The sequence below is a fragment of the Struthio camelus genome, chromosome 1 (assembly GCF_040807025.1).
Source record: "Struthio camelus isolate bStrCam1 chromosome 1, bStrCam1.hap1, whole genome shotgun sequence".
Lineage (NCBI taxonomy): Eukaryota > Metazoa > Chordata > Aves > Struthioniformes > Struthionidae > Struthio > Struthio camelus.
In genome coordinates, this window is record NC_090942.1 from 158,862,255 (window position 1) to 158,882,177 (window position 19,923).

The 19,923-nt window shown below is 40.5% G+C and overlaps 1 protein-coding gene across 2 annotated transcripts in view; it reads left to right on the forward strand.

The window, feature by feature from the left end:
* COL4A1 (collagen type IV alpha 1 chain) overlaps window positions 1-19,923 on the forward strand; it is a 132,704-nt gene that overhangs the window by 96,950 nt on the left and 15,831 nt on the right. The window contains exons 26-43 of one of the 2 annotated variants that reach the window (XM_068927444.1): window positions 835-1,003; window positions 1,333-1,425; window positions 1,525-1,629; window positions 3,450-3,547; window positions 3,841-3,991; window positions 4,339-4,452; window positions 4,861-5,028; window positions 5,595-5,684; window positions 8,244-8,396; window positions 11,354-11,452; window positions 11,544-11,633; window positions 12,563-12,702; window positions 13,611-13,741; window positions 13,849-13,925; window positions 14,673-14,771; window positions 15,334-15,384; window positions 17,258-17,443; window positions 18,130-18,263. In XM_068927444.1, the coding sequence (XP_068783545.1) occupies window positions 835-1,003; window positions 1,333-1,425; window positions 1,525-1,629; window positions 3,450-3,547; window positions 3,841-3,991; window positions 4,339-4,452; window positions 4,861-5,028; window positions 5,595-5,684; window positions 8,244-8,396; window positions 11,354-11,452; window positions 11,544-11,633; window positions 12,563-12,702; window positions 13,611-13,741; window positions 13,849-13,925; window positions 14,673-14,771; window positions 15,334-15,384; window positions 17,258-17,443; window positions 18,130-18,263 (2,148 nt within the window). Of the gene's footprint in view, window positions 1-834; window positions 1,004-1,332; window positions 1,426-1,524; window positions 1,630-3,449; window positions 3,548-3,840; window positions 3,992-4,338; window positions 4,453-4,860; window positions 5,029-5,594; window positions 5,685-8,243; window positions 8,397-11,353; window positions 11,453-11,543; window positions 11,634-12,562; window positions 12,703-13,610; window positions 13,742-13,844; window positions 13,926-14,672; window positions 14,772-15,333; window positions 15,385-17,257; window positions 17,444-18,129; window positions 18,264-19,923 lie in introns of both variants that reach the window. The other variant, XM_068927440.1, reaches the window with a different exon arrangement.

Consider the following 19,923-nt stretch of genomic DNA (forward strand, 5'->3'; position numbering starts at 1 on the left):
ATGTGTGTTTCTTCATTTTTATATGCTGTTCTATCTTTCAGATCAGAAGTCTATGTTCTTAGGTCCCACATATGCTTTATGTTTATTGGTCTCATTCATTGAATACCATTTTGTCCTTACCTGGAGTGATTTGTTCCTCCTCAAAAGAGAACTCCAGTTTCCCTGGAACTAGTGAGGAATAGGGTCCTTAAACAGCAAAGTTTTTCTGAGTTAGATTTTAACCCTGTATACGTGTCAGGCAGATAAGTGGTCTGACTCAGAGGTGTTCATACTGCATGGCTTGTTACTTTCAGGTAACAAGCTACTTCCCCCACAAAGTGGTGAGCGTGGACATTATTTTTGTTCCCTTCTCCTTCTCTTCTGCCTTGATAGTAAGAACTAGTGTATCTGATTTAGTTCATTTTTGGAGATGACTGAAGGAATGCAGTTAGCCAAGAAGAGATGATTACAAGGAGATGCAACTCTCTTCTAGCACACTTTCTTCTTTTTGAAACTAACGTTTCAAATTCTTGCCCTACTAGGCAGTTCACGTGGTTGTGGAGCTCAGATTTGTTCCAAGATTCACCACTGGGAATATAGCCTAAATGACTCAGTTACTTGCATTACACAATAGGTAGAGTTCCCATGTGCACAACAGGTATAGTTTCTGTGTGCTCTTCCACATGAGACCCAGTCCTATTTCCAATGAATTCAGTGATAAAGAATCTCCTTTATTCAGTGGTAAAGATAAGTACCCTATGCTAAATCCAAGCTACAGAATATTCAGACAAAGAGGAGAACATGTCCTGTCTTGCCAATCAGGCAAGAAGTACAATTACAGTTTCTAAAAATTAGGGTACAGCTGGCTTGAAAGGAGAACGTGGTCCCCCCGGCCAACCTGGATTCCCCGGAGTACGTGGTGAAAGAGGTTTTCCTGGTCCTCCTGGGACAGGCTCAGCAGGGTTGCCTGGTGACAAAGGAGACAGAGGCTTTGCTGGAACCCCAGGCTTACCAGGCCTTCCAGGTAATGCTATATTATGCTTAAAAAAATACTTTAAGTGATGCAACTTAAGGAATCACTGGGATTTAAGATGAAAAGAAAAAGACCTAATAGTTTAGGTCGGTGTTTGCTCTCAACAGTATACTTGAAACTGGTTAGGGGCAGTTTTCTTGAAGTTTCTTAAGCCAAAGCAGGATGATTTGGTTCCTCCTACAAGCTCTGTTTTTCTACAGATTTTCTACAAACTTCATAAAAAGTTTGTCATGGAGGTGCTGACTAACACTGCTCACTAGGTGAAACTTCCTTGTTTGGTTTCATCAGTTCACATTCTTAGTACATCTTTACATTCACAGGGGCAAAAGGTGAAGCAGGACGAACTGTTCCTCTCCCTGGTCCTCCTGGGGCAGATGGCCTTCCTGGGCCACCTGGTTTCCCTGGACCTCAAGGTACAGTATCATCTTAATCTGTGCGGTGATGAGGATAATGTTTCTGTTCCTCAGGAGCTAGCCTTTATCATAACATTTGTCTTTTTTCCCCTTGCAAAGGTGACAAAGGGAATCCTGGACTACCAGGAAGACCTGGCCTGCCAGGAGAAAAAGGTGCTGTTGGGCAGCCAGGTATAGGGTTCCCTGGACCTCCAGGACCCAAAGGTAAGATACAGTTATCCGTGTAACTAACAGAGGTGGTGTATCTGGAGTGTGAGTGGAGGGCTGCACTGTCATGCAGCCGTGGCTGCAGCAGGAAATTTCGGAAGTGCTGCTGAAGAGTCAGTGGCCTCCGTTGTGAAAGTCATGCAAGCACCATGGTCAGCATACTCTCAACGCACACCTGCTTTGTGCAGACATGGGCAGTGTCAAAGCTATTGCCAGAACTGAAACTGATAGAACACAGTATCTTAGCACAGCATCTGAGGTTGGTGAGACATGAGGTGACCTTGCTGAGAGTTGAGGCATTGTCTTAGGTTGGTCAAAAAGCCATACTGACATAACTATGGTACTTTTGGGCTAGAGCTAGCAATTGCATTGTGTACCAGGTGGCTGGGTATGATTTGGTCAGAATACCGGTTTGTTCAGCGTAAGTTTAGACTTCTCTGCATGGCCAATGAGCTGCCAGGATATGTGCATAAGCTTGTTGGAGGTCTAAATGTTCCTATTCTAGTTTGGATTTTTGGGAGATATATTTTATAATGCTGCTGCTAATCCCTGAGGATTAGATAACTAACCTTTTGTCAGCCCCATTCCCTAACCTCTTGTATCTCTTCCTCATTTATTTCATTTACTATGATTACACACACCAGCCATCTGGGAGGGTCAGAAGGACTTAAAGAGGAGAAAGGGCAAATCTTTGCTTGGGACCACCTCCAGTTGCTCCAAGACCAGAGTGGGACTAGGATGAACAGAAGAGGTCAGCTGCATCTAGAGAAGCTTTGTTGTATGCTCTTTGATGCTAGCAGGAAAGGAATGGCATATCAAAGACATTTCTTTCAAGGTCTCTTCTTAGGGGAATGCAGCTCTGCCCAATGACTTTTCTGGGGCTTAGCCAGTCCAGTTCTAGGGTCCCCAGTACAAGAGAGACATGGACCTGTTGGAGAGAGTCCAGCAAAGATCCACGAAGATCATTAAGGGGTTAGAGACTCTGGCATACGAGAGAGCTGGGACTGTTCAGCCTTGTGGATGAATACCTGATGGGGGGACTAAAAGAAGACAGAGCCAGATTCTTCATAGTGTTGCCCAGTGAAAAGACAAGAGGCAATGGGCACAGATTAAAATACAGGAAATTCTATTTAAACGTTAGAAGAAACTGTTTTACTGTGAGGGTGGTCAAACACTGGAACAGGTTGCCCAGAGAGCTTGTGGAGTCTCCATCCTTAGAGATGCTCAAAAACAACTGGACAGGACCCTGAGCAGCCCTCGCTATTTAACCCTGCTTTCAGCAGGAGATTGAACTGGGCAATCTCAGGAGGTCCTTCCGATCTCAACCATTCTGTTATTCTGTGATTTGCCAAAAAGCTGAATTCCTCACTTCCTGAGATCTTTGCCTGAGAAAGACGCTTCATGTCTGATTGCTGAGTGTGTGCTAGTACTGTGAGCACTACCTTTAAGTGTCAATACAGAACGTCAGATGTATTTCTTCCTGCATTCCCAAAGTGCAGTCCCTTGGCCTGCTGTAGCACGCAAACCCTCTGTATGTGACCCACAGAGGGAGTTTTATTTGCATATTTAGGACATGCAATTACACATTTCTTATCAAAAGTCAAATGCTGCAAGAAGCTTAGCATTTGAATCTCTATTGAGGACACTAGCTTTTGGGTGCTGGCATCCCTGTAAATTTTAGTTATAAGAGATGAAGCAGAACTTTTTAAGTATATCACTGTAAGGGTGTGAATAGTTCATTTAGAGGCTTGAAGAAATGACAGAGGATACTTACAGACAGAGACACTAATGATATGAGTTTTGTTTTGTTTTTGCAGGTTTCCAAGGTCAGCCTGGCTCTCCTGGTCAGCCGGGCACTCCGGGAACTCCTGGCCTGGATGGTTTGCCAGGTGCCCCAGGTTTACAAGGGCAAAAAGTAGGTGTCTGCTGTTGTTGGCACTGTTCTTTTCTGTGAGTATCCATATTAACAGGAATCTGTGCAAAGATTCCTCTTTCAAAGAAAAAAATAGTTGGCCAGACTCTTGTGCATCTTATATTTTCCCCTATGCACAAAAATAAACAAAGTGCTTGATATTAATTCTCAATTGCTTACAAATCTGCCCTGAAGTTGTGCCTAGCATTCTTCCTCTGAGTGTTTTAAATACAGCCAAACAATGCATTCCTGAGTTTGATATATAGACTCCTAATCTATTGTGTTTCTATGGTTAGGGTGAACCTGGAGTAGGTCTCCCAGGCCCTAAGGGATTACCAGGCCCACCTGGCCCAGCTGGTATCCCTGGAGAAAAGGGAAATCCAGGATTGCCTGGCTTACGTGGCGAGCAAGGGTTTCCAGGGATTCCTGGTCAGCAAGGATTCCGAGGTAACATAGCAGAAAAAATTAAGATATATATGCGTATTTCTATTTCATTTTAAAGTCGTTCCTCTGCAGATGCAGCAAAAAGTCTATTTGAAATTTAAATCCTACTGATATCTCAGGATATTGTCCTTTTCCTTCTCCTTTCCTTCTTTTTGCCTGCCGATCACTAGCAGCAAAGACTAGTAGCAAATAGTAGCCCTTCTTTTGAGCCCAGGTAGGAGGTATGAAATGCCTGAAATGACTTTCTGTTGCCCAGATGCTTCCAAAGCACCTGTCTAGTCTCTTCTGTGAACCAGATTTCAAATAGTATTGGAGAACACTTGGTATATGTCGCTTTTCTTTCCACACAGGTGACCCTGGCCTCCCCGGATTACAAGGTTTACAGGGCTCTCCAGGTGCACCAGGACTAGGCCCGCAGGGATCACCAGGACCTGCTGGACAACCAGGACCCCAGGGACCACCAGGTGAAAGAAAAATACTCTCATGCTGGCGGTTGGTAGTGGATTTTTGGCTTTAAGTTAGTAAAGGAGTTACTCATAAGCTGTTGTGAGGGGTGAGCTGCCTGGAGGGGCACAGGGAGGATGTCAGCGACCTTGTTCCTCTGGGCCGAAGCTTAGGGCATGTGTGAGGCTTCCTGAGAAAATGCCTACCCTTTTCTTTAGTCTCTTCCATTGATCGTAGGTAATACATACATGATCAAAGCTGCCCTTAGGCTGCTATCTTACCGTTGCTAGAGAAATTTGCTTTATGTCTTCAGGCCATATAATTTGTGAACCACAGGAGTACATTATAGAGTACTCTTGTTAACATTATTCTCTGTGCTATATTAAACACTGATCTTTCTTCTTCTCCTTTTTTTTTTTTTTTTTTAGGATTTCCTGGAATAAAAGGAGAAAGGGGTTTTCCTGGTATCCCAGGTCTAGATATGCCAGGACCAAAAGGGGATAAAGGTAGCCAAGGCCAGCCTGGAGTACCAGGGTCTGTGGGGTTACCTGGCCTGCCTGGACCACAAGGGGCAGTTGGACTGAAAGGATCAGCAGGTAAAGCATTCTTACCTTCAGGAAAGTAATCCGTTGCCTTGGAAATCTGTATCTTTGACAACTGTTTTATTAAATACTGGTAGCATGCCTTTTCGCTTGGTTAAGAATTGATCCATCAAAGAGTCTGAGCTTTAGGGGAGCACTTGGGCTGTTATCAATAAAGCAGCTCTGTGGATGTATGACTTTAAACTCATACTGTTTGGTGGATCAAATCCAGCAGCTTGCAGAAACTAGCCCTTTAACTTGTAATAACAGAAGTTTCAGTGGCAGAATCTGGTTTTAATAATGCCTTTCTTAATGACAGCATTGTTTACTGCAATTAAAGAAGTTTTAAGGATCTGTCAAACACCTATTACAAACTTTGTTTTATTCTCATTTTTTCGTAACACTATATTTACTATTGTTTTCTCTATCAGGCTATTTTAACTTAAACCATCTTCTTTGTGCCATTTTTCCTTAAATAGTTCAATTTCTAATGTAATAGGGAGTAAGTCATTCCATTTCTCTTACTTCTTTTATGCTGCTCTGCCATATTTCTGTTAATCACTTTTTCACTATGTTTTCAGGAACCAAAGGAGAAATGGGAGTTATGGGGACTCCTGGATTGCCGGGGTCTCCTGGACTAGTTGGAGATCGAGGGTTCCCTGGTGAAAAAGGTAAGACCTACTGAGACAGATTTTCTTCACTTGGAAACTGAATAGGCTAAAATCTCTGCCTGTTTAAAGGGAACAGAACATCAGAATTTACGTCTGCATATCAGCATTTTTCATTTTGCTAACTCATAGTTGTCTGGATAGATAGATAGCTCTGTATAACCAGAACACAGAGCTCAGCAGGCAGTGGCAGCTAACGGAGACACAGTTGTTGTCACAGTAAGTGCACCAGGTGCCCAGAGGGGTCCACAAACTCCAACCAAGACTGTGTGGGACTACTGGAGATTACACAGTGATGGTGATGACACACGAGGCACAGGATCCCACCTGGGCTGGAACAACTGTCTGTGGCACATCAGAGACCTCAAGCCAGACAAAACTCCGGAGGGAGAATGCCACCATCCAGGTCCTGGGCTACAGGGAGTACCCAGTGCCTCTCCCTGGGGCTGGGGGCTGGGGTAAGGATGTGCTTACCTGTGAGAGGTGTGTTCTGGTTAAAATACTGAATTGCCAGGTGAATGAGCTGCAGGAGGAGGGGAAAAGACTGTACACTACCAGGGAGGGCAAACAGGGGATTGGCAGGGTGACCCAGAGAGACAAAAGCCAGAGCTCCACAACGCAGAGGGACAGATAAAGACTAGTCCCCAAGGAGTGGTGGATGGAGATTCCCATGATGGGGAAGGCTTGGGAGCCAGTAACTTCTGACAGCAGACCAAAGGCTCATTCTCCACACAAAGATCTGGAGCTTCAGAACAGGTATAATGCCTTGGGAACCTGTGAGAAGGAGGAACAAGACCCATCAGGGGAGGCACAGGAGCCAGATGACCCTGAACCAAGTGTCTACATGAAGAGAAAAAGGACAGCCATAATTATTGGACACTACCTCCCACGGACTTGCTCAACCTGCCAACCTGATCTAGGAGGTTTCCTGCCTATATTAGGCCCAAATCTGGGATGCTGCAGAAGAACTACCAAAGCTTATCTAGCCCTCAGGGAAAAATACGGAAAAAAATTTACTGTCGGAGTGGTCAGACACTAGAACAGGTCACCCATGGAAAATCTGTCCCTGGAAATATTCAAAACTTGACTTGGACAGGTACCCAAGCATCCTGCTTCGGTTTGGCCCTGCTTGGAGCATCAGTTTAATCAGGATGAGCTCTGGAGCTCCCTTCCAACCTTAATTATTCTGTTGTCTGATAGTGCATTAGTCTGAGCATCTATTTGTGCTAGAGATACCTGGATAAAGACATATTTGTTCCGTCTTGAGAGAGCTGTCTAACAGGCATGACAAGTAATTCCCTGGGGGTTTCTCTTACTCTCCCTTCCCACTGGCTGTAGGGAGAGACAAGACACCAAACCTCTAAGCAACTAAGGTGTCATGAGTCTAATCTAGATGGGAAGTGCTAGCTCAATAATCTATTAGTGCCACCTCAATGAAAGGCACGTGGAACCAGACTCTTGGGCGAACAAAAAAAGTTAGAGTGAAGGGTGCATTCAAACTAGGAAAGTTAGCATGAGTTAGCAAAGTAAACCGTAGGAGGTGCCTTCATTAGGTTTTATTGGCTAGCTAGTATGTTAAAATGGTAAGCAGTAATACCCTTAATTACTAATTATTGCTATGTTAAATATCAGTGCAGTGAATTTTGTTAATAGAGGTCATAATAGCTTCATAAAGGAATCTGTGTAACGGATGGGAAACTGGAGTAGGAAGCAGTGAAGTAAATTGTGGGGGGTTAATCAGCTGGCCGTTGTAATGGTAGGAATAAAACCTGAGACCGGCATAGTGCTTGGACCTCTCCAATGCACTTGGTGCATCTCGCATATGAATATCAACATTTTAAAGTACACCTTTTTGCTACTGAAGACAAGTCTGGAAATAACCAAATACAGGGAATATGTTTGACTTAAGAAATATTTTATGTTGAGTATGTCCTCTTTAAGTTATAAACAATGTAAGTTAGAAGGCCATATCCTAGGAGCAGGAGTTTGGACACTGACCCAGGTTTTTTTGCTCCATTTTTCATCAAAACAAGGGTTTGCTACGCCAAAGGATGCTTTAGATATTACTCCCAGAAATAGAGTATTTGAAGTTATAAAAAGCCAGCAGGAAGGACTTAATTAAACCTTTCATATAGTGCCCTTTATTTAAACTCTTGTGGACAGTTAAAGATAACAAGTTTAAAAGGCTGTAGAAAGATCATCATCTTCTGTAGCATTATTTTTCCATAATGAAGTTCTCCCATGTGAAAATTCAGCTTGATATGTCTGATGGAGGGAAGCTGCTTCCTATCCCTGTTGTTTTGGGAGGGTCTACAGCTAATGCATGTGAAGTGGAAAAAAGATTTCACCTTTTTTGGTCTCTCCCAAGAGTCTCTACCAGGACTTCTGTTGTGAAGTCCTGATATTAAAAAAAAAGAAAAGAACTTTATATGAGAGAAATTAGATGCTCCAGACCCCATGCTCAGAATTTGAATAAATATCTAATTTCATTTGTTAGTGTCTACTAAATGTTTTTGCGAAGTTTTATATGCCACTATAGTATTCTGCGCTATTCCTTTTTAGGTAACCAAGGTTTCAAAGGAGTAATTGGACCACAAGGTGATCCTGGTGTCAAGGGGGATAAAGGTGAAGTAGGTCTCCCTGGAAAACCTGGAAGCATGGACGGCATGGACATGGTTAGTCTCAAAGGCCAAAAGGGAGATCAAGGAGAAAAAGGTAACTTTAGTTAGTTTAGTAACTTTAGTAACTATGGATAAGTGTAATTAGTGGTCATATACTAATGAGAAGCAATGCTTTGACTTCAGTTATACCTTGGTTTTAGAAAACAGCTTTGAAAAAGCAAGATTAAAGAACTTCACGTAACAAATCCAAATATTTTCCCAGGCTCCTTCAGCTCCATAAAAACAAAGATCAATCGCAAACACAAAGGGTTTTAGTCTGAATGAAGAAGTTCAGCTTCCTATTTTGAAATCCATTTTTACCTCTTGCATCTTCTCTCTCAAAAGAGAAGAAACTTTAAAAGTAGCAATTAGAACTTACTGGAAGAGAAAAGCTGTCTTTTGTATATGGTGGAAATATTATTGTTGCTCTGAAGACCGACAGATATCATAAGGACAAGTGGACAACTTTTTTGGCACACAAATACTTCTTTCGGACCCGAAGAAATTTCAGAAGAGAGACACATGTGTGACACTCATACCTAAAGATTAACTTTTATAAGATTTGAAACATCTTGAAATACACAGGAGAATGGCAGTCAGTTTCTGTGTAGAAACCTAATGGTGGTGGGGGTATTAATTTTTTTCAGACAACGCATTCTTCTGAGATACTTATTTACACTGTTGCATGAAAATTTAGTTAAGAGCTTTGTCTGTCGTGTTTTTCTTTTGAAAGAAAAAAACTGGTATTTTAATGTATTTTTATTATTTGTCCTTTGTTATTACAATTTGCTGTTTCACTAAAAAGCGGCATTTTACATTTTGACAGTTTTATATTTTCACACGACAGCGACTGAGTTTTTGAGTAAACAGTAACTGATTCTACCTAAAAATAAAGGTGCAGGGCTGAAAGGAACCCAGTGGGATCATGTAGTCTTCCATTTCCCTAATCCAAATCCATCAGCCGTTCATCATGTATCATCTTATCTGAAATCATTATCCTTCTTGTTACCTTTTCTGAATTCTCCTCAGTTTGACTGCATCCTTGTTAGAGTGTGCACTCCACTGAAACAACTGAAGTACTCCCAACTCAGGCTCTGCTAAAATGAGATTTGCCTTTTTTGAAAGAGTGTCCTGCTGAGTTTGGGACTAGCTATAATCGCTGGTCCTTTTCTTGTGGACTGCTGCTTATGCAATTGCTGCTCATTTTATATTCATGCTTTTTGAGTTCGCCTTCCCAAATATGCAGTGCGTTCCACTATTTGAATTCCATGCTGTTAATTTCCGGCCTTCTCGCCAATTCATCAAGGTCTTTCCGCGGTCTAATCCTGTTCTCCTTTCAACACTTCCCAGTTTAGTGTCATCCATAGATTTCATCAGTTTATTCTCTGTAGGGCGTAGGACAGAGCACTTGAGATTCCTTTCTAGTTTGATGGAGAATCACGAATACCTGCATTTCACTGAATTTAAACTGTGGGAACAGGAGAGCTTCCTGGTCTAGATATCAATTCTATCCATGTCCTGGACTACTTGTCAGAATGAAGCATGGGCCTGTGTGTCCTGGTTTGGTCTCAAGGAAACCTAGGCACGTGGGTAGGAAGTGTCTCCCAGTTCAGACAACCTAGGAGCACGGACTGTGAGAGAGGGCAGGAGCGAGCGGGGAGGAAAGAAACCGAGAAGAGCATCCATCCCTAAGCTGAGATGCAGTTTCTGAGAGCACTTTTGTAGTTGGTGAGGCTCCCTGCCTGTAAGAAGTTAATCTAGTTTGCATTTTTGTCGTTTATTTATGATCTTGATGGTGTGAAAAGCCTTAAGATATAAGGTGTTTTTCATCATTTTCTTATCTACTAGTTGCCTGTGGACTGACCGGTTGATAATTAGTTTTATTTCAAACCAAAATCATAATTAGTCACACTAGTCACACATACAAAAAGAAACCTGTGCTGACAAATTCAACTGGTTAATTTATTTGATATCTAGCTCCTTTATCTCTCCCACAGTAATAGCGTGTGCTTGCAAACGTGTGTGACCTCCCTGTCCTCTCCTGACCACACACACACCTGCAGGTTAGCCTGGCTTATGCAGCCTTGAAGGCTAGTTTCCAAACAGACCCTGACCTGCAAAATTCTGGTGATGTTCTCCCCATCTCATCCTCTTTACCCCAAGGATACTTAGCACCTATAGAGGAAAATTAATCTAGTTATATTCCAGAACTTTCCTGTTCTACTAACTGCTTTCATCTCTCTAAGCGTGAATATCACAGTAATGTTTTAAAAAGCTTCTAAAATATAAGTCTTGTGGAAAAGGCGCAGTATTTTTTGTGGAAAATTGCCAGTGATGTTTAATGCAAAATTTCGAGATTTTTTTGAAAAAATCCTCTTGCTTATAAACTTTCAGCTGACTCTCTTCAGTAACGTGTTGCCCAGCATTTAGATGCAACACTAACAGAAAGGGTTATGACTAAAAAGCTTGGGTATTACAGCTGGACAAGACGCATGCCACAGATGGAGCCTTTTGGAATGATGAAGAGGCTTTAATATTAGATAGAACTGGGTATTCACCTAATTTCTGCCTCTGAACTGGTTGTTCACACACATATTCCCTGGTAGCTGCTTAGACAGCAAAACAAGGAAATCAGTCATTTCTGTTAACACCTGATATTGTCTGGCACTTCAAAAGCAGCTCATTAATCTAACTCAAACACGCACATCATTTTCAATGCATTGAATTTCTTTTAAAGATATAAGTTGCATTGTAATTTGCACAGACAACTGCAAAACTGTAATAGTCTGCAGTCTTACTTCAGCACTAGTCTGAGTGACTGAAGAGCTGGTATTCTACTCAGTTCTTTGTAATACTACTGTACAGTGTATGCAGCTTGAATTATCCATTTCCTTGTTCAGTAAAGAGAAGCAACAGGGATAAAAAATTAACTAGAAGGAGTCTCCTATTATACTGCATTACAATAAAATTTGATAAAATTCATCTCACCACTTTTGTGTTCTCGGTGTCTAGGGGACCATGGAGCAACAGGAGAAAAAGGGTTACGTGGGGAGTATGGAGAACCAGGAATTCCAGGGAAGGACGGTGAACCTGGTACTCCAGGACATCCAGGTATGCCTGAAGCTGTCAACAGAAGGAATGTTTGTGAGGTATTTTCAACTGCATTAACTAATGGGACTTTCAATATCCCCACTGTCCATAGGACCAAAAGGTGATCAAGGGCCCCCGGGGTACCCAGGAGATCCAGGAATCCCAGGACAAAAAGGATCAGTTGGTGAAATGGGTTTGCCAGGTACTGAGATCTGGGAATTTTTTATTTTAGCTTTCTTTCCTCAAGTTAATACGGAGCATTGTGAGAGACTTTATGGGGTATTTGTTGGTGTAGCTCTCTGACAATGTTGTGCAATTTGCAGTATCTCACATTAGGGCTTTGGGGACATTGCTGTTTCAATCCTACTACAGTATCCAAATAAATGACATAAAATGTTTTCCTGAATTCCTATATGTGAATGCTACTGTAGTTGGGTGTAAAATGGTACTTTGGGCACCTGGAAGAAGGCCCATATATAGCATTTGTGTATTTGGTGCAAGCAAGTAGTTTTTCAGGTGATATCTACCTGGTTGGCTGTCTGTCTGTCTATCTTTTTGTGCCAGTGTGGGAACTGCATTAAGCCTCCTGTGTATTTTCTCCCTTCTGAAGAGTTTGGCAAGTTGCTGTACATTACATGTTAGCTACAAACTCTAGTGCTCTTGGAAGGGTGCTGTTAGGGAGGGCATAAATAAAGAATAGAATGAGAAGAAGCTCCGTTTCAATGTGGAGACTTTGTCTTCATTCATATGGCCTTGTGCCTAGCATATTTAGGAAATCAAAGACCGGCAGTAAAGGAGGACCTATGATCTGCAGCAGCAAAATACCATTGTCACTGTAGTCCTCTTAGAAGTTTCTCAAATCAGCACATACTTTTATTCAAAGCATATTTTTAGCAACACCTCTATTTTCTAAGAATCCAAGATTACCACCTTCTCTGATCTGGAGAGCTCATCTTCCTATAAAGAGTCCCATTTAGGGGGTGAATCTCAAAAGTTAAATGACTTCCTACAGTAGCGAGTTATATTGTTTTTTCTAGCTCTGAGTAGCAGAGACAGCACTAAAAAAATCATTTTCAACACTGCTAACGTACCACTAGCTCTGATATACCCATTTTTCTTTTTTCTTACTAGGAACACCTGGAGAAAAAGGTCTGCCAGGAATTCCAGGTTCACCAGGGACACCAGGGTTCCCTGGGCAAAAGGGTGAAAAAGGAGACAAAGGAGCAGCAGGTTTTCCTGGAATTGGCTTTCCAGGGTCTCCTGGTGAGAAGGTATTTATACTGCTAAGGATAAACTTGTCTTAACTCTAGTGAGTACCTGATTCTAAAAGATGCCTTTGGCCATTAAGCTATTTTGTTGTATTTCCTATTACGCTGGTTTAAATACCTGAGGAGAACTTGAACTGCCTGCATGTGCACAGTCTTAGATGCATCCTGTTTAGTGGGACCATTTTCTCCAGGGCTCTGATTCATCCTGTTTCTTCAGAATAGACTAATTTACATTGCTGGAAATGTGAGGAAGGGAAAGAACTCTTAATAATGCTAAGTAAATACAGTGAAAAAGGCTTTTTACAAACAGAACAAACTATCACACTGAAATATTATTTCCGTATTTCAACAGAGATATTGGGAAGAAAAAAAGACTACAAAATGCCCAGATATTTCAGAAAAGAGAGCTGTATTAATATTAGCTATAAAGTTAATTCCATCTCTGATAGTATTCTAATAGGATTCCCATTTTTTTCACATTCCTTTTCTTATTCATACCAGGACAGTAATCCTGAATTTATCAGTATAAAATTATAAAAATAACACTTATTAATCTGGTAGCAATTTACTGAAGACTTAAAAGAGATTTTTTTGAAGATGGTTAAGTGTTATAAATAAGTTATGAAGCCAATTTGGAAAAGCCTTTGTAAAAACCTTCAGAAAAATGCATAGAAGACTTCTCATTCTCATATATAATTAGAGGTTGTTAAGCAATTGCTAGAAAAGTCAATATTTCTGACACTGGAATTTAATGCTAAATTTAATCCTAAATTACTTTGATTGTAAATGAAAAAAGAATGAAATTCTTCATAAGTGTGATGGATAAGGGGAGGTGACATCTACTGTTGCAAACACTGAATGCTGTTTCAGCACTAATATGTGTATTTTTCAATGTGTGCTGCTTCTTCTAGGGAGAACCGGGAAGAACGGGTAGTCCAGGTTTATCTGGAGAGAAGGGTGAAAAAGGTAGTGCAGGAATTCCAGGAATGCCGGGTGCTCCAGGTCCCAAAGGATCCCCTGGCATGGCAGGCTTTCCAGGCAAGTGTTTATGCTTTAACAAAAAAAGGTAAATTGCAGTGAAAAATTAGTATCAAACTTATACCAAATATCCAGGATGTAAAACCATATCTTCTTGCTTTCTTTAGGAAGCCCAGGTCGCCATGGAGAAAAGGGTGAAAAAGGACTTCCTGGCTTAAGTGGCATTCCAGGTTTAAAAGGAGAACCAGGTAGAGAAGAAATATAAAACACTAAATGCTTCTTAAAGTATTCTTCACTTCTGAGTGGTGGCTAAAACAAATGCTGTGACCTCCTACAATCATTTTGGCTTGAATATACCTTGTGCGTTTGTTCATTTCCCAAGAGAAAAAACACTCTGCTGTTTCTCAGGTAAATCTGAGTTAGTGTAGTGTGGGGATAGGACTTCTTTTGCACTGCTTGCAGAAAAGATTTTACTGTCTTCAACAAGACTGGTTATTGCTCTGGCTATTAGTTATGTTGCTTTTGATTAAACATTTAGGTCTTGATCCATGGGACCCAAACCTGAATTACCACATTTAACATCATTACATGGATGTTAAAGAGCAAAGGGAATAGGGAGGAAAGTAGCTCTGTTGCTGTCATGGCTGTAAGAGCGTTTTGGAACCTGGAGCCTTATGTTAGTTTACTGGCTGCAGGACACATCATCTCGTTGGACATGGGCTGTGCTGTTCCTGGGGCTTTGCTGGAGTTCCTACCCTCTAATCTCATGGAGATTTACGATTCCTAGCTATACGAAATCTGTAATGCTTGAGCCCTGTCTCACGCTGATGTAATTTAGAAGTAACATCAGAAAAAAGCCAGACTGCAGTCGTCGTGCGGTAGCTATTTGACTTTTGTGGGAGCAAAAGCATAAGTTAAGCTTTTCTTTAGGAAAAAAATATGTAAAAAAAGTCTGATGATTCATAACTGAAATGAAAATGGCAATGATTTTTCAGGTGAACCTGGTCTTCCGGGTCCTACCGGTTCCATTGGGCAGAAAGGTGAACCAGGTTATGATGGGATTCCAGGTGCAGCTGGTGCAAAGGGTGAACAAGGTACTGTTACTGTTACGTTAAATTTATTTGGTGCAAAGATGCACAGAGAGGGTTTTGCTGGGAGAGGGATTTGCTAGTTTTGAGGTACTTTGGACTGGAACATTACAAAATGAAATTAGTAAAGTGTCTTGCCAACTACTGACTGTCATCCATCGTTATAAAGCTGAGCCTTTTGATGAGCAAAAACTGTGCTTAATCAGTGTAATCTTGAAATAATTTCTTTTGCAAAAGCTGGCAATTCTATAAAGAGTTGGCATGGTCTGGAATTAGTTTCCCTGTGCAAGTTAGCTGTGAAATAACGGAGCAAGCTTGTTTCTTCTTAGAGTAGGGTTTTCAGTCATACAGGACCCATTGTGCTAGATACAATACCAATGCATAATGAAGACGGTTCCTGCCCTGAAGAGCTCTTACGTAAACCATTTATTTAGATTTTGTATTTGCTTAATAGAGTTTTGCTCAACCATTTATTTAGATTTTGTATTTGCTTAATAGAGTTTTGCTCATTACAGCTTAAATGTAACTACTGGCCTGTCTTCTCCTTTTTGCTGCCTCTATATTATAGGTCTTCCAGGTAGAGGACTTCCAGGATTTCCAGGTGCAAAGGGAGATAAAGGTAAAACACCTTTTTAAACAAGCAGCTAACCTCCCTCCCAACATGCTCAAAAATAGTTCTGTAATTCAGACATACTTTCTACATCATTCTTTTACATGCTGTACGTTTTCATAGCAGGCAGAAACTCTGAGAGGCTCAAATACTAATTTGTGTTACAGCGGCAGCATCTTGGACATGAGTTAGATATGCCCTAAAATAGGTAATTATTCTTAGTGTGGAATTTACTGCAAGCTCTGCTGTGATGCGGTAATACAAATAACTTTCCTGTTTGTGTGCTGTGCTTTTGAATTCCAAATATTTCTATTTCCCTACTAATTTTGCAAAAATCAGAGTGTAGTAAGGCTCCATGCACTAGACAGCTAAAGATAGTGATTTTGTGGCCAAGGTACTGCAGTAATTAATTTACCTGAGTCTGTTGTGCAGTCCAGGTGGAAATCATATTCACCGCTAAAACTGTTATTCGCTATAGCTCAGTAGAGCATGTCTAAACTGCGCAGGAGCATGGTGCAGGGATGCCAAAGATAGCAGAGATCAGAGGAAGTCTTACTGAAAACGTTTACTACCTGGACTCAGAACTTGCTAGCTTGGGTACAGGCACATAGTTACTACAATTTCGAGACTAGTTTTGCACTTCACAAAGAGTGTCACTATACTGTGCTGTGAGAATTGGCTCGAGCCACAGCTCGCTCGACGTGTCTGTATGCACCATGCTCCATTTTATGAAGCAGGTATGTCTTAGAGAGCAGAGTACAATAGATACAGTACTGAAGATACATCAAACTGCTACTAATAAAGGACATTATATTCAATTAAAGGAGTTTCAATTTTAAGCATCCGGAAAACAAAAATGATTCGACTAGTCCACCTATAGACAGATTTTGGAGAGTTTATATAGCTTGAAATGTCAGTGTCCTCACTGCGCTCATTTATGCTTTAAATTCAGGAGATTTCGTGTGGACAATCAAAAGTGATGAACCAGAATTTTAGAATATCTTTTATTTATCTTCTTAGAATTATTAACAGACATGAAATTGCTGAGAAAGTCATAACGTTAGAGAATTATTTTAATAAGCAAATTTTCTAAGCATAGCTCAATAATGCATGTAAAACGCTAAATTATAAGAGCATTTTCCCCACCCTACCAATCTCATTTTGTCAGCACAGCTCTTTTTAAAATATTTGATTTTAGAGTAGACGGATGTTTAGCTGACATCGTTTTTGTTCCAAAGGTTCTCTTTTTGTTCCAAAAAGAGAGTCCAGAATTCAAAGGCCTGGTTTTGTTTAAGCAAAGAGTAGGGAAAGTACATTTTTTTACATTCTATTTATTTCTTTTATTACACTGACTTACATTAGGTAGTCTGTACCTCTTTTGCTTAGTCATGATCTAAAGTTCAAGTAAATTATAAAAGTTTGCTATTTGTACAAGCTTGAAAATAAGTACTAAGTGTTTAAATCTAGATTTCAGCCAATATATTCCCTTCTTCTCTAGGAACAAGCCCTGTTGTGCTTACTCCATTATTTGGGTGTGACAATGATAGTTGTAACAGAGCAAGGATTTGGGGGCTTTGTTCCTTGGGAAAGGGCTGATAGAAGGTTGTTGAATGTTCATCCATTTTGCAGTGAATGAAAATACCCAGGTGATCAATTTAACTAACAAAAGATTTATCAGGTAGATTATTCTTTTCCTCTTACTTTATGTCATAGAGTGGAGAATAACAGTTTTCCGAAAGAGTTGCATTTTTTTCTGAATATATAGGCAAGATCAATATTTTCTTAAGGAATAAAGCTTACTGTGAGTGAATAATAAGGCAGAAGGTTTTGGTGATGGTGATCCTTTCTCTAATCATGTTCTGGGGGTTGTTTCACCTCGTAGGTGCAAAAGGTGATGTGGGTTTTCCAGGATCCCCAGGGAGCCCGGGGATCCCAGGCCTGAAAGGAGAACCAGGATTTGTAGGTCCACCAGGCCCTAAAGGCAGCCAAGGTCTTCCTGGACTGCCAGGAAGTGCAATGGAGGGACCTAAGGGAGACAGAGGACCCCAAGGCCAACCTGGCCTTCCAGGTAATTCTTTCTCTTTAGGATTAAGGTACTGCTGTTAATCCAAGCTCATCTAAACTGATTAATAAAATAATCATTGTTGCATAGTCTTGCTTATCCCCTGTCTCAGAGATCAGGGAAAACTTTTCTTTCATGGATAGTTTGTCATGATATCCTAGAATATACTCATTTTATTTCTCCTGACAGTTAGTTTTGTCCAGAATCTCCCTAACATTGAGAAGTTTGCCTCCTGATTCAGTGTGTTTCTCTCTGGGCGTTATTTACTGTTTTTGGACAGCCACGACTGCATGTTGCTATTTCTAGAGTGTTGATGTATTTAAAAATGGGCACTGTGACTTTAACTTGGCAGTGGCTCTGTGCTAAGAGTGAAGCAAGTAGGGCATAAATGCAATATGTTTGTAGCTTATTCATAGATGAGAACATACAGTGCATTTGCTCGGTGCATGCAGAAGTCTCTGCATCATTTTCCATCAAGCCTGTAGTAATAAATGGTAAAAGTCCAGTCTAGAAAGGGATTCATATGCATTTCCCTGCAACAGATTCTCCTGTATATTTTCTTGATGCGCTGATATGGCAATTACTTTGTTTCTACCCATCTTTATTTTGAGCCAGCTGGTTCTCCACCAGGTACTGCTCTTCTGCAGAAGAAAAATTGCCACTGAATCCTGTCTCATCCTTCTGGTTTATAGGTTTACCAGGACCAATAGGGCCACCAGGAACCCCAGGACTGAAAGGGGCCAAAGGAGAACAGGGGAGTGATGGTTGGCCTGGGACGCCTGGGGGTCCAGGAGTCAAAGGTGACCCAGGATTCCAGGGCTTGCCTGTAAGTTACTTCCATACACTCTCCAGAGTCCCTGAAAAACTGGTTCTTCTCATTAATGGATATATTAATCCTAGATATTTGTCTTTCAAAGTAATGATACTTAATGCTCAAAGTGCCGTTGGACTCGCTGCTGATCATGTAAAGTCAGTTTCAAAGCATTTCAAATCTCTCTTTTTAAAGGCTACCTACCAATAAGCCGCGGTGAGCTAATAAACTTATTAGAAATTTATAGATAGTGAGTGGTAACATACAACACCAAGAATATAATTTACAGTGTATTAACAGTGCAGGATGGCTGCAGCACATCCATAAATCCTGCAAATGCATTAGTAGTTAATTTTAAAGGTTGTATATTTCACAATAAATTGCCTTCTGAAAATACCTGAACTGTTTGGGTATGATATGAAACCTTTCAAATAAAGTGCACTTTCAGTACTGTCAATGACGAAATATAGCTCTTGATGTAAAAATACAAACAAATTATGCTATTAATACATTGTTGTCATATATTATTCATTTTCCCTGATCTAAAGTGGTCCCTTTTTTGTGAACTGGGGAGAACGAGGTAAATAGGACAGTCATTTGGAGCAGTTGATCTGCTATACTTTTTCTAACAGAATGTCTGCCTTCTTTTTCCACACTGAAAAATGCATTCTACCGTTTAACTTTTCATTTCCTCTTTGCTACTAAAAAACTAATAATAATAATAATAATAAATATACGTAAGAAAGGATAAGAAAGGAGGTAGGTTCCTGTACACAATTCTTAGTGTACAGGAAGAAAGAAGACTCAGGGAGAAGGTCCTGATGTGAGAAGCAGGATACTGATAGTGGACTTAGAAGGCCAGACTCTTGATAACGCAAAGACCAACTGTATCCTTTCCTGCATCACTTCCAGAGACAGAGACATTAAGGATTTGCTTCAGTGTTTTGACACTGGATCTTAGCTATGTCTTTTCATCGTTAAGTGTATCGTATGATAACAGCTTTGAAGATGGTAAATTTCAGAATAATATTCCAGTATAATTTAAGAATTTAAAGTGTTTCTGCAGAGAGCTTAACTTCTATACCATAGCAAATTCCAAAGCCTTTAAAATGTTGGTATTCCAGTCTAAAACTGTTTGTTTGTTTTTTAAGAGTGGGAAATACCAAAAGATTCTGTTTAAGTGTCTTCAGTTAGAAGAAAATGGGGAGATCAGACCCTGAAATACAAATCCCATTAGTCTATTTGTGCATTTTAATGTTGAACTGATAACATGAAAGATTTTCATCAGCTTTACAAACTGAAATAGTTTTGATCTGTTTGGAAAAGATTCAAAACAAAATATTGTTTGCCAAGGTTTATCTGATGGAAAATTTAAAAAAAAGTCCAAGAAACTGTGTATTTTTGTGGAAGAAACATTTTGATGGAAAGCTTGCAATATACTCTTTGAATAAATCAATCAGTTTTAGGATTGTAACCTAAAAAGGTTATAAACATAAACTTTTGATGAGGTTTTCAGACTCATGACTATCGTGTGAATGAATGTTAGCCCTCCTGTTTTGTGCTGCATGTCATGATGCAGAGAACGAGCCATTTGTTTAAAAACTCCTGTATACTGTGGCTACATGACTGCAAGGAACTAGAAAACCTTATCTCATGAATACCTTTCTTACCACTC